We start from the raw sequence: 13596 nt of genomic DNA, 5'->3' as shown, positions 1-13596 counted from the left end.
ATATTAATTTTTCAAACTCTCCCACCATATGTTAACAACACCATGTGGTATGACAACACTTTTAAAACACTGAATTCAAAAAATCTACTGGCAAAACATGTCACTATATCAAATCCCTATATTGGTACCGTTGAGGTAGTTGAAGAAGAGGTGACTGAAGAGTTCTTAAATGGCCAACCTGCCTACATTACATACAAATTTATGAGTGTCTTTACTTTCTAGCAACCTCCCTTAGAAGCCAGCGCTCTTCACTGTAACACATGTGTAGTATCAGAGGTTTCTCACAGGCCATGTAACTACAGGTTGTTGTTGTTTTACCTTCAAGGTAGCTATACTTAAAGAATTTCAAGGGAAGTTTTTCAGTATATCCATTTTTTCAAACCCTCTCACTATATGTTAACAATTGGTATGACAAAACTATTAAAACAGTGAAATCTAAAATCTACTAGTAAAACATGTCACTATATCAAATCATAATATTGGTACCTTTTGACTTCCTTTCAATCATCAAAAGTAATGTTTTACTCTCAGTGTAAATTAAACATATATATTGTAAAACATTGTCTCAGTCTCCGTACAGTCTACAGCCTTATCAATAATCTGACAAATATATTATCTGACATTTAATTTTCTTACAGTGTTTCTTTCTATCCGAAACAAAAATAATGCTGTTTAAAACAGGTGTGGCAGCAGTAACAGTACTGTACTCTTCTCTAAAACCAGACTGATGTATATTTTGAATAGAATGTGTTGAGAAATTATTTAAACTGAGTGCTCACTTGGGATTATGTTATTTTTGCTAGGCAAGATCATTTAGAAATAGGCCTATAATTGTTATGGTCAGCTGTTCCACTGCCTTTATGTAAAGTACTTACTTGAGCAGCCTTTTAGATCTTGGGAACTGTGCCAGTTAAAGTTTGAACATATGTGTTATACAGCTGACTACAATAGGGACAGCAAGTTTTAAAAAGTGTTGGTCAAGTTTATCCTCATCAACTGATTTCTTTATGTCTACAGCTAATAATGCATTGGCCACATCATCACTTGAGTACTTGTGATATTTGTGATGTTTCTTAGCCACAAATCGCTTACTGGTTACTAGTTTGTATATGTAACAATATTACCTGACTATTTTAATGCTTCATATTGTAGTATACATAACATATCATAAGGTTACTGATCTATACAATACAATACAATACTATACTATACTATACTATACTTTCAAACACTAACTATATACTAGCATACTGTATGTTCTTTTACTTCTTTTTGCTGGTTCAACACTTCAGTTTCCCTGTGTGATCAGTTAAGTTAGTGATATCTTAAGAATAGATGGACATTTCAAATCGTAATTAAGCAAGCACTTTTACCAATCAATTATGTTTGCAAACATTCAAATAAAATGTGCTTTAGTTGTCATTAAACAAGATATCAGACCCTCTGGTTCCCCTCCACACCCTCATATCTTCCAGTGACCTTGGGGATTATGGATTTGTTGGCCCTGATGTAACTTCTATTATGATATGATTATGATAGATATTTTCCAGGTTAAAAACCTATTCAAATTCAACATGAAGATCACACAGAGACAGTTCGCATGATGTTCACATTTCGTGTGAGACAGAAAAACCACTGTCCCTATTCTGCTTAACATGTGGTAACATACACACCAGAGATGTACAAGATAAGCAACAACTACCTCACTGAGTTTCTCTATTTTTTAGCGGTCTCCCTTAGAAGCCAGCGCTCTTCACTGTAACACATGTGTATTATCAGAGCTTTCTCACCGGCCATATAAATACGGGTTTTTGTTGTTTTACCTTCAAGGTAAGTATACTTAAAGAATTTAAAGTTTTTCAGTATATTTTTTCAAACTCTCCCACTATATGTTAACAGTTGGTATGACAACACTTTTAAAACACTAAATTCAAAAAATCTACTGGCAAAACATGTCACTATATCAAATCCCTATATTGGTACCGTTGAGGTGGCTGAAGAAGAGGTGGATGAAGAGTTCTTAAATGGCCAACCTGCCTACAAATTTATAGCATGTCTGTATTATGGATTTTATTATTATAGGTCCTCCAGTATGTATTGACCTCTCTTCCATCTGCCAGATAATCAGTAACTTTCTGCTGTCATCAATGAATTATGACACCTATGACACTTGTGATGTTGCCTCATACATAATAAAACATTTGAACTTTTGGAAATATATATGGTAACCTGAGCTGATGAAATGTGGCCACATACTAAACTCTACATCCTTTAACCCCTGCTAAACCAGATGAGCATCAAGTTTAAGTTACACCTCAACAGTGACATCTGGTGGTTTCTCCAGGACGCAACAGCAATAAGGGTTTCAGAGATGGTTTGTTCTAGACAGCACAGATTTAAACCCCTCTTTAACTACAGCCAACTGTAATTCTGTATTATTTTTTTAACGACGTAGCACATATGCCTGATTTAAAGTTTCACCTTGAAATAAGGAATAGACCTACTGTCCGACTAATGGTTGAAGATATGGTTGCTGGTATTTTTAAAATATTAGATAAATGCCATTAAATTGTCATCCCTTTGAATTTACTATTTTCAAGAGAAGCATCTTGGTAATAGTCAAGCATCAGGCATACACACCAATATCATCAGACAGAGACATTACCCTTTATCACCAACAGGTGGCAACATTAGTTTGTTAGATGTTCAACTCAGTCACATAGTGCAGTCAGTTCAGTAAATGCAGGTTACATGCGCACTTTTTAAATTCTAAAATCTTTGTCTTATTCAGAATCATTAGCATACGTCTTGCTTTGTAACATTCAAGGCAATAAAGCTGCACATTGTGTTCACTGAGGTCTAACATATTGTTGTCTTCACAGGCTGTACGGTAAGCTTGAGATCATCCTCAACAGAAAAGCAGAGAGGGGGACGTGCAAAGCAAAAGCGTCCTTTTCTATTTTATCAGCCTCACATAAATTAGCACACACCCGATTAATTCATTGAAGCCATCTTTTGTGAGCCACCCTTTCTACTGACCTGACCCCATAAATGTAATTGGCAGGGTTACAATCAGTTTTGTCTGTTCACAAGCCCGTCATTGGCAAAATAGCACATATTCCTTGTGTTAAAATAAAGATGTTTTTGTAGAAAGACCAAAAATTGAAACCAGTGTTTGAAACCATTTCTGAAGTATTCTAATCTTTTACTATGGTAAAAGTACCATTGCAACAATGTAAAAATACACTATTAAAATTCTACTTGAGTAAAAAAGCAGAAGTATTAGCAGTAATATATACTTGGAGTCCAAAGAAAAGTGATACATTCTCCTGTAAAATGGTCCCTGTAATTGATTATTGTAGTTGACATGATTAGATTGTTAATACTGATGTACTAATATGTAAACAGCATTTCTATAATCTTAGTTTTTTGTATATCATTTATTTTACTTCCAGCCACCTAAGAAAGCGAAACTCATAGACATCAGAAACAGGACAAGAGGCCACAACTACACATTGGTTTTACAGCGTCACAAGCCAAAATAGTTGTAATTACGTATTGAATTTTATTAGCTTTTTTATTTGTTTGTTTGTTTGTTTTTATCCAAAAAGTGACTGAATGGTTGTCAAATAAATACATTGGAGTAAAAAAAATAATTTCTTTCTGAAATGTGGTAGATCAGAAGTATAGAGTATCATGAAATAGAAATACTCAAGTAAAGTTAAAGTACTTCTAAGTTGTACTAAAATACAGGAGCCTATTTGAGTAAAGGTATTTAGTAGCTTTTCATTACTACAGACCACATGTTAAGATGTAGAGAAAACTGTCAATAGCCGACCACAAGCAGGCGGTCCATTGTTACCTTCAGGGATCGTCGTAAATTGGGTAAACTTCAGACGCATGGGACGTTCATTAATACTTTTCGTGTCCTTATTTAAGCAGGCTTCTTTAAAAAAAAATAAATAAATAAAAAAAAAAAGAAGAAAAAAGTAATTACGATGGTTGTATTTTATTTCTTTACTTTACTTCCTAATCGAGTGCTTTTGTCGGGGCTAGACAGCCGTATACAACACTAAATCCAATCTTCAAAATCTAATATGACAAATATTCCTTATTTACGTTAACTGATAAATAATAATATCTTAATTGAATACATAATACATCATTTTATCGTCTTTAGTTGCAAGAGACTTTATCTGTCTCTATCACACTGCAACTGCCTCACCTGCACTGACACTGCAGTTCCTAATTTTTCAAAAGTTAGTGAACGCAGCATAGCTAGCTCTTCGCCGCTCTTCAAAGATGCAGCAGTGTGTTTGCTGGTTTGACTCAGTACGAGCTGGTGACCTGTACTGGGATGTGTGTGCTCGTGTCCGGGCGACTTTTAACATGTGAAAAGAAGAAACTAAGCGGAGTAAACACATTGAGATACTCACCAAGAAACTACCGAGAAAAGTTTGACTTCTGACAGGGGTCGTTGGAGGGAAAATAAGTTGGCGACTTCGGTACGTGAACTGCTTTTTGATAACTTCACCAAATCCTGGCTAACAACATTTAGCTAACAAATTGCATGTCAAAGATTTATCTTCTGTGGTTATTCTGCCGATATTAGTGTTGTGTTGTGTTTCTAAGAGAGGAAGATGACAATCACTGGATTTTTTAAAACGGGTTGTTACCTCGCCTTGAGCTGTCGTTTAAAAAAAAAAAAAAAGTGATTCAATTGATCAGATTAACGTTGCTCAATTTCAGCAAAATAAAGTAAACTAAGGCGTGTTGACGTTACTCAACATCTGCATGTGTGTGTATGTGTGTTTTTCTCCCATGAATTGAGCTAAGTATCCCCTCTGGAGCTCTGGAGTCATGTATTCCTGTAAAACACTGCAGCAAATTCCTCTGCTCCTCCGCATTTGACGTGTATTGCCTGCAGACATGGCATTGAGATGATTTTAGGTACATTTGTTTTATATCATTTCACAATCCCCGAGCATAGAAACGCTGGAGGGGGGCGGGAGTTTCAGTAAGATAAGAGATGTTTGTCTTTGGAAGAAAACTCTTTCAGTTGAGTGAACTTTGATCAGCTGCTTGAATCTGGTGTGTATATATTTTTTTTCCCTTTTCCCACTTTAGCATTAACTTGTGAGAAAAACTCACTTCCATCCTGCAACTGAATCATCTGCCATATCCTCTTGCCCTGCATCCTAGTTCCCCCCCTATAGTGCCCCAACAAACCCAATTGTTTTTTCTAATGAGCACCCCAGTGAGTATTTAAATGCATGCTGTTCATAGGTCAATGACTTTCCCCACCAGCTGTTGAAGAAGAATAGAGCAAAATCAATCAATTACCACTGGAAAGTTCCATCTTCTGCTTATTTGACCTCACTCGACCTCTCAGACAATAACGTCTCAACTTCATTTCAGATAAATGTTGCCTCAATGCGATTACCAGTGCTCTCTTCCAGGTGGTCCAGACAGGAAACTGCCCGAGTGTGTCTTGGATCTCAGAGTTGGCACTTAAGTTCTTCTCTCCAAGTCTCGGTATGCTGCAGCTGTGATTAAAATTACCAGAGCTGCAGAATGCAAGGTTGGTTTGACTATAACTTTTGACAACCTGCATCTGAGCTTCTCATAAGTCACCTTCTGTGTTATTGGTGCTTATTTGCTGCTGCTTTGATGAACCCTGGAGACCCTGAAGTTCCAACATCTTGCAAGTTCCAGTTAGGGTTACACCGTGAGAGTTAAAGGTCGACTTTAAATTAGACCTGACAACACAGTGTTTTTCTGAAAGCGGAGAGTGTGTGATATATGCGCTAAAACACCCCAGACGGCCAAGGGAGGTCAGGCTCTTTGTTTTCCTTGTTATGATGTTGATAAACCCCCTTGAGCACACGAGAGAGCTGGTTGCCCATGAAGATGTGGTGTAATGCACCTTTAAATGGGTACCGTCCAATTCTATTTATTTCTAAACTTGCCATCTAATTTTAACCAGTAGCCCTTTCCTCTCCCTCCCGCACTCTGTAGGACATAATGGTGGACTGCGCACCCTCTTGTTGTCTACCGTGTATAAATTTTAAGAACTGGAAGTCTTCACTTGTCATTTGCCAATTAAGATGGCGCTTGCCAACTCCACTTGCCAGGTATGCATTTCAAATCCTGCATTCTGCGGTTGTAGGTCGTCAGTTGGGAGGTGAAAATTGCTATTTCTCCTTTTTCACCACAGCAGGGAATGATTATTCTCCCATTAAGGGCTATTTTGGCCAGGCTGTACGTGCACCATATGGGCAAAGCTCTTCATAGTGCTCTGTGGGTGTTCATCGGGATGGATCACTTATCGCCACATCTAAGCAGCATGCTCAGAAATGCAGTGGACTAAAATAAAAGGCCCGTATGCTGTGTGTCTTTGGGGAGTCATGGGTTAGGGCTGTGCTTTTGTAGAAGCTGTGGATTTGATTGAGGTGAATGAGGACTGTCAGGGTTTATTGTTTCCCCCCACAGTGAATGAAGAGCTGTTAGTCTCTTAAGGCCTGTGTGTCAGGGGACAAACTGCAGGAGTAATGTGGGAAAGAGGGCACTCACAGAAAGGCTGTTTGTCAGGGGGTATTTTCTGCCGGGGGTAGACGGGGAAGAGGGTAAGAGAGAGGTCATGCCAGATAAACATTGCACCAATGCTGAAATAATAAAGATTCGCTCTCTCAGTCAGTGAGTAGGAGCCTGGACCGCCTTCTGCTATGCCAGGTTGGATTTTTATTTGTTCTGGACGTAAACATCCGTCTTGACTGATGGTGTCTTAAAGAAACTCACACCACCATGTCTGACTGAAGACATCCCAGGGGACTTATGTCATACTTCCACATTCTCTCTGAGCCTTGTTGGGTGCAAACGGTGAATGCGACTGAATGCGGTAGGTCTCCGACTGTGAGAGGCAGCAGGAATCTTTTTAAACTATTTTTAGCTCCTCCTCCCATTAACTTGTTTTGGAAAAATCAGTTTGTGTTGTTAATTGTCGCACAAAAGGATGATTAAGTACTCTTTTGTATTCAGATGCCAGTCCAGCCTATATGTCATTAGTTGTCTGCTGTGTCAACTGGTCCACAGATTGGCAGCAATCTTGGTATCCAATTTGGGCCACAACTAACAATTATTGTCATTATTGCTTTAATCTCCCTGATTATTTGATTTCTCCTTAAAGCTAGGAAATGGTGAAAAATGCTAATCACAATTTCCTGGAGCCTGAGGTTATGCTATCAAACAACCATTCAAGAAACTTAATAATATTCAGTTTACTATCAAATATGACAAATACTCAAAAAATGAGACGCTATAACTAGGAAATATGTGGCTTTTTATCTTGAAAAATAACTCAGACTTCAGCTGTATATAAAACAGGCTCAATGTTTGTTTGTTTGTTTTTTGATGAAATATCACGTCACTTCCTCACTGTCTTGTCTGTGCCCGCTTTAAGCCTTCCTGAAGAGACAGAGAAAGTGATTACAAAACTCTCATTTTCCTCATTTTCCTTCCTCTGTAGACACGCTCCCTGGTTTCACTTCTCTCATAATCTTGACAAGCTGTCAGTGGTTAAAAAAAAGAAAAGAAATACTCCAGAGAGTCATCACTCCCCCAGGGATCTTCTTTCTTTAACACATCAGGTCCAATGTCTTGGTTCAAGGTGTTAGTGTGCATTTTTTCAGAGTGAGGCTTTTGACACATTTGTGTTGATGACTCAGTATAAATTTCCTCTCTATTTGCATGAGTGCTGTATCTTAGCCAGCATCTGTCCCCCTTAATCATCTGTTTTGTTGTGCTTTAAAGAAAGGAATTCAGGCTTTGACTGCGTGGATCAGCATAAAGCCTGGCGATTAAGGGAACAAGAAAGTTTATCAGCCCATCTGAAGAAGTGATCCATTGCAGGTCTTTTTTTTAATAACCATCAGATTGGCTCTCATAGCATCTGTCTTCCATTAAGGGGCAAATTGCAGATTCCCATGTAGGGAGGTTCATGCTGCGGGTAATGCAGTCATCAGCTGTGGGAACCAAATGCTCTCCATTTGTGTGAAAGGGCAGCTAATTCAAGCACAGGTGGACAGCTTAGTATGAATGTTAGCCTGTATGTAGTGTTTTCTTTAGGATTTGAAAGTTGGCTGTACCCCCTTCCTAAGAAAATACGATATGGAATTGCCATATGTCAGCAAACAGGAGGTGGAAGTTAACGAGTTACGATTGTTGAATTCTGTCCAGATGTGTTAAGATTGGAGGTTGCACTGGTTTACCATGTCCTGTTAGATGTTTCCAAATATTTTTCACTTTCTCCACCAAAACCATCTCATTACACCCACAGAGGGCTTTTAATGAGACATTAGAAAAATGTTCTTAACACCCATATTTATAGTAGAGTATATCTAGGTTTTGAGCCCATTCATTGTAGTCTAGCCTCTCATTGACGGAAAGGCAGATTAGCAGAGTTTTGGCCTGGTCATTAAGCAGGGGTTAGCTCAGAGGTTGTAGTAGTTGGGATTATCAGAGAATTTTATTGGTTCGCTCTTCACTCAGACAAGTTCAAAGCCTGCCCCTCAACATGAACCCCACTCTGTCAAACTACCCCACCACTTCAAACTCAATTGGCTGAGCTTGGTCAAAGAGTGTCTGAGGAGGCTTCATTCATGAAGAATGTCATTGTAACGGCGCTGCATTGACTGAGTGTAAATCAGAATGTCTTACAGCAATTGTTGTCATTTTTGCTCTCAAAGATTATTGATCCTCAAGCACAAAATGTTTTATATGGATAAAAGTTCAGGTTTCATTCAATACCCACTGACTTGTGCACTTTTTAAAATTGAAATATTTTCCAGGCTGGGTCGATTATATTTGGTATGTGAGTCCAAAATTGAACATACATTTCATTTTGGGATAGAAGAATGTATCCCCTTTTCATTTATTGTGCTTTACAAAAGATAGTTTTATAGCTGCTGAATTATTTTCATGCCTAGTAAAATCTACTTCAGTCGAGGCTGCAGCTGCTGGGATTCTACAGTGAAGCAGTGATCTTAATGTGCAGATCCAGCGCTGTGACTTCTCTCCCTGCATTCCTGCACATCTTAATTGGCGAACCTCCGGGCAGTGGGCTCGGGTTTGGCCTCGGCTGGCCTGGCTGTCAGATCGGCACAGCGGCCAGTAAATGCACAAGGAACAATGCCCATCCTAATCCCTGAATAATTCCTGCTCCTCTGATCTAGCTGGCCCAAGAATGCGATGTTTAAAAGGCCAGAGGCTCACCAGGAATCACAGGGAGTTCTCATGCACAGTCTTCCATGTTAATTTGCCGTAAGGAGCCAGAGAGGCAGCGATGTGAGAAACTGGCAGCACACTGGCTCGAAAGGGAGGGACACACCTCATCATTAAGAGCACCACTGCCTGGCATGAGGGATTAGAAAAATACATGCCACCAGGGGTGAACCTGTAATCTCAGTGGACAGTTATGCTGATAATGAGAGACTTGTTTTGATGTAACAAAGATTTACTTGCGACACTCCACTATTTGTTTCAAACAAGGCAGATTATATCAAATGTATTTGTTTGCGGTAGGCTCTCGTCAGCTATTATACATAACAAGCATTCATAATATCATATTTTTAAGGTAATTTACAATTAAAAAAGACCTACTCAGTATCATTGTAGTTCAAAATTTGCTTTGCAGACTCCATTCTTGTCCCTCTTCTGCCCTCCTACCGATTAGCAAGAGCTCATACCACAGTCGCCTGTACATACCTCTACCCCGGCTACACTATACATTACCAATTGGCTGACATGAGCTAACCCAGAGCAGCGAGCAGGGGAATTGGAACTATTTCCCTGTTATATATAGAAAGACATGACTAGACTTTGGCGGGTTTGCCTTGCCTCAGTGAGCCAGCCCAGTGCAGGAGACATCAAGGGCTACTTGACAAAATAATAAGAGACTAACTTACAGTAAAAATGAAACTTAGAGTGTTTTATTATAAGAACACTCCAAGGAGGATCAACATTTCAATGCTTTTGTGTTTTGTTTTGCCAGTGCCATGCCAGAGGGGTCCCATTCTGCTCTCCACCAGGGCCCAATGGGGGAAGGTAAGATCAATGCAAAATTCTCCAAAAAATGATTGGCTATGAACTGACCTGTCTTACAATATGGAGCTGTAATAAGTCGGTTTATTCCTACTGGTATATCTGGTTACCCCGGACAGTGCTCTAACATAACACAGAAGAAGCAAAATGGAAAAATGCTGGAAATGGAAGAATAGAGGAAATGTGTAGAGACTTTTGAGAGGCAGAGCCGAGAGAGCAATGAACTCCCCTCCTACAGTCCCGGCCTGGCAGAGAGGCTCTTTGTGTGGCTGTGGAGCTCAGCCAACCCACTTCATACAGCTGAAACCTCTGTACGCTCACACATCAAACCGAGAGTCTGTCAAAATCACCGACAGCTAAGATGGTTGGTCTAGCCAGTGGTGCTGACCTTGTATGCTTGGGGGGTGGGGGGTGGGGGGGCACTCAAATTACATATTATTTTAGTGTTCTTTATCTTCAGTCACATAGCCACAGCATTGACACAGGGCCTCTTTGTATCTGTTTGCCTGTTCTGTCCCTCCAGCCCTCACCACCACCACCCCCCACGCCTCCTCTCCTCTTCTCTGAACACTTTTGGCACCGGGCTTCCACTTTGGCTAAAGAATACCAGTGTGTCAATGCTTCCCTCTTTTCTTCTTCTGCGCCTGTCCCTTTGGTTCAGCCTTGGCCAGAGGAGGCTTTTGGCCTGGGGAAGACGTGTGCCGCCTTCATGAAAATTTGTCTCCTCATTTCCTCAAAAAGGCCACTCTGCGCCGACTACACAGACTTGCTCATATTGCCCCTCAGATGTCTAGCACGAAATCACCTTGGCATGACAGAACACCCACTCACAGTTGAAACATTTCCAGACAGATTTTTTTTTTGTTTGCGGACCAGTTGGAGTTAAAGTGTGACGACCTCACTCCCACAGCTGTGCATGGGTAGATGGTAATTAAGGGGCAGGCCAGCTGGTAATGTGTTATCTGTGTGAGGTGATGCTTGGATGCTTGTGGTTAACAGGCAGGAGGAATGCACATGGTGAAAGGAATCCCCCTCCACCTCCCTGTCTGGTCAAGGTAAACAACAAAAACATTGTGGTGGTCATCCAGCTATAATTGCTCTGAAGGGTCAAAGGGGTTATGAAGTGAACAGAAGCTGATTATTTCACCACTAGTAGGCTTGAGATGGCATCAGCATAAAGACAAATATTCCGGCTGTGCTCCAAGGTGCACACAGATGTTCTTTTTTGGTATTTGTTCTCAGTGCTTTCCTTTTGAAGTCTTTTTCCAGACGATGACAGGAAGCCACAAAAGAGCCCTCATAATTTCCACCGAACCAGAACTTTCATCACCACGGTGGAACGTGAACCAGCGTGGTTACAATCATTTTATCCCATACATGAAATATCTTCCTTTTTTAAAAGCTAGCTTACGTCTAGCCTGTCAATCCAAAGGGCCGTGGCTTGTGGCTCAGGCTGACATCAACAGGTCTGAGGCAGCATGGAGCAGCTCGCTCTCAAAGATAAGGACTTTCTCTGACCTACTTAACCCCCTGGCAGGAATGTAGCTGTGTGTGCAGAATGTACAGCTTTAAAAGGGTTCTGGGGGGGACGGACGGATCATCTCCATTCTCTGCAGCTTTTCCAGACCAGTGGGCATAGAGTTGTGGACATAGATAGATGATGGCAGGGATGGCTGCATCTCTGAGAGGGCTTGTTAATGGAGCTCCTAGCCCGGAACTCTTTCGCTGCTTAATTGCCTGTGGCGTTAAATCACATGCAGCCTCAGGTGAGACTGCAACAACTCCTGTTCAGCAAAGTTTTTAAGCCACCGAACCCCCCCCCCCCCCCCCCCCCCCATGTTTTGTGTTTTGTACTCTAACTATTTCTTATGTTTATGTGAATCATTACATAACACCACTAGCATTGTACCAGATTTTATACAGCCCCACATCCACTGTATTTCATCCCATTGTTTGGCTCAGACTCCCGTACTCCTCACAAAATAATGTATTTTAATGTAAATCATTTTACGGCCCCCCCCTACAATAGCATTCCTCCTATAGAGCTCTTCCGCTGGATTACCCACATTAGTTACAGCCTTTCGACTCTCTGCTTTGGGTGTTCCTGTCAGATGGCCTCTTAGAAACTCATTTAAACATATAAAAGTCTTTATCAGCTTCCTCCACATAACACTTAGCATTCAGTTGTGGTTTGGTAAGCAAGAGCGCATTCAAAGATTGTAATCTGTTTGCAGATACTGCACTGAACTACAGTAATGACACAGTAATGTTTAATGTAGTGTACTTAATACTATTTCTAGTGATTTATTTAAGCATGAAAAAACAAAGCTGCTCTGTATTTACTAATATATGCACAAAAAAGTAGTATGTCAATTTCCTCATTTGAGTGCTGTGTACAGTAAATGTGAAATTCTAAACCACAAGAAAAACAGCATCACGCCCTTTATAACGCTGCATGTGATAAACGGCTTGATGTGAAGTAAGCGGAGTCCTCCCTGAACTTCTCCCCTCCACACTTCACACAGCTGTCCCGCCACCAGCCCTGACCACCAGTCGACTCTGCAGAGAGGTGCAAAAAGGACAGCTGTGTGGTTGTAGACTGTCAAACTGTTGGTAAAGTTTACAATGGATTCACACCTCCGGGCCTCCGTTGGGCCCAGATGGCGTGTGTGTGTGTGTGTGTGTGTGTGTGTTGTCCAGAGGAAATGGGAGTTTTTTGTATAGATGGAGGGCTTGCTGTGTGCTAGTGCCTGAAGGGCTCTTTTTGCTTAGAGGGGGGGCTTGTTGATGGAGGAGTTTCCAAAGTGGATCATCACATGCCTATGCACTGAGGTCAGCTGGCACGGTTGGATCCTTTAAGAGCCAGGGGAGGTTTACAAGATTAAATTTGAGGAGTTTTGTGCTGTTGTTACTTTGAGACATCTATCTGTCTGAAACATGTCACTCTTAAAGGCTGGCGAGGTAAATTCTATCTCTCTGAAACATGTCACACTTAATTGCTGGCGAGGTGAATTTTTTTGACCTACCTCATATCTCGTTTTTTTCTGCGTATTATAAGTGGTTCATCTACAAACATACATGTGTGGTTTTCTTTTTTTTTCTTTTTTTTCATTTGATATCAGGATTTATGAGAAACTGAAGTAAGATAAGGCAGTATTTTGCAATAGTGGTAGCCACCTTCTTTATCATGTCTGAGCATTCCAGGAATCTAAAAAATCTTTTAAAGTTTACACAAGTATCAAGATGTTTAACTACACACAGTAAATGAGTGAAAGCACAGTTAGTTTCATTTTTAAGGATCAGAATTCCCCCAAAGCTTTCCCAGCACAACATTTCGACCTTGACTGTCATTGTGGTATGCAGGTTGAGGTTTGCAAGTGTTTACTCAGCCTCTGTCATTCACTGCCGTTTATTTACCGACCTTCAGGCTAATTATTAACACAGCATTAAAAGCTCAGGTATAAATCCAACAAAATATTGTGTGGGTAAAAGGCAGTT

General features: G+C 40.4%; 1 protein-coding gene across 2 annotated transcripts in view; it reads left to right on the top strand.

Moving 5' to 3' along the window:
• Window positions 1-4324: 4324 nt before the first annotated feature.
• LOC128375411 (pleckstrin homology domain-containing family G member 3) overlaps window positions 4325-13596 on the top strand; it is a 30724-nt gene continuing 21452 nt past the window's right edge. For both annotated transcript variants that reach the window (XM_053335759.1, XM_053335758.1), the window contains exons 1-2: window positions 4325-4505; window positions 10049-10101. In XM_053335759.1, coding sequence (XP_053191734.1) covers window positions 10053-10101 — 49 coding nt within the window. In that variant the 5' untranslated portion in view covers window positions 4325-4505; window positions 10049-10052. The remainder of the gene's footprint in view (window positions 4506-10048; window positions 10102-13596) is intronic.

Source organism: Scomber japonicus, chromosome 16 (assembly GCF_027409825.1).
Source record: "Scomber japonicus isolate fScoJap1 chromosome 16, fScoJap1.pri, whole genome shotgun sequence".
Lineage (NCBI taxonomy): Eukaryota > Metazoa > Chordata > Actinopteri > Scombriformes > Scombridae > Scomber > Scomber japonicus.
The sequence above is the reverse complement of the archived record's forward strand: the minus strand, read 5'-3'. Positions and strand labels throughout refer to the sequence as shown.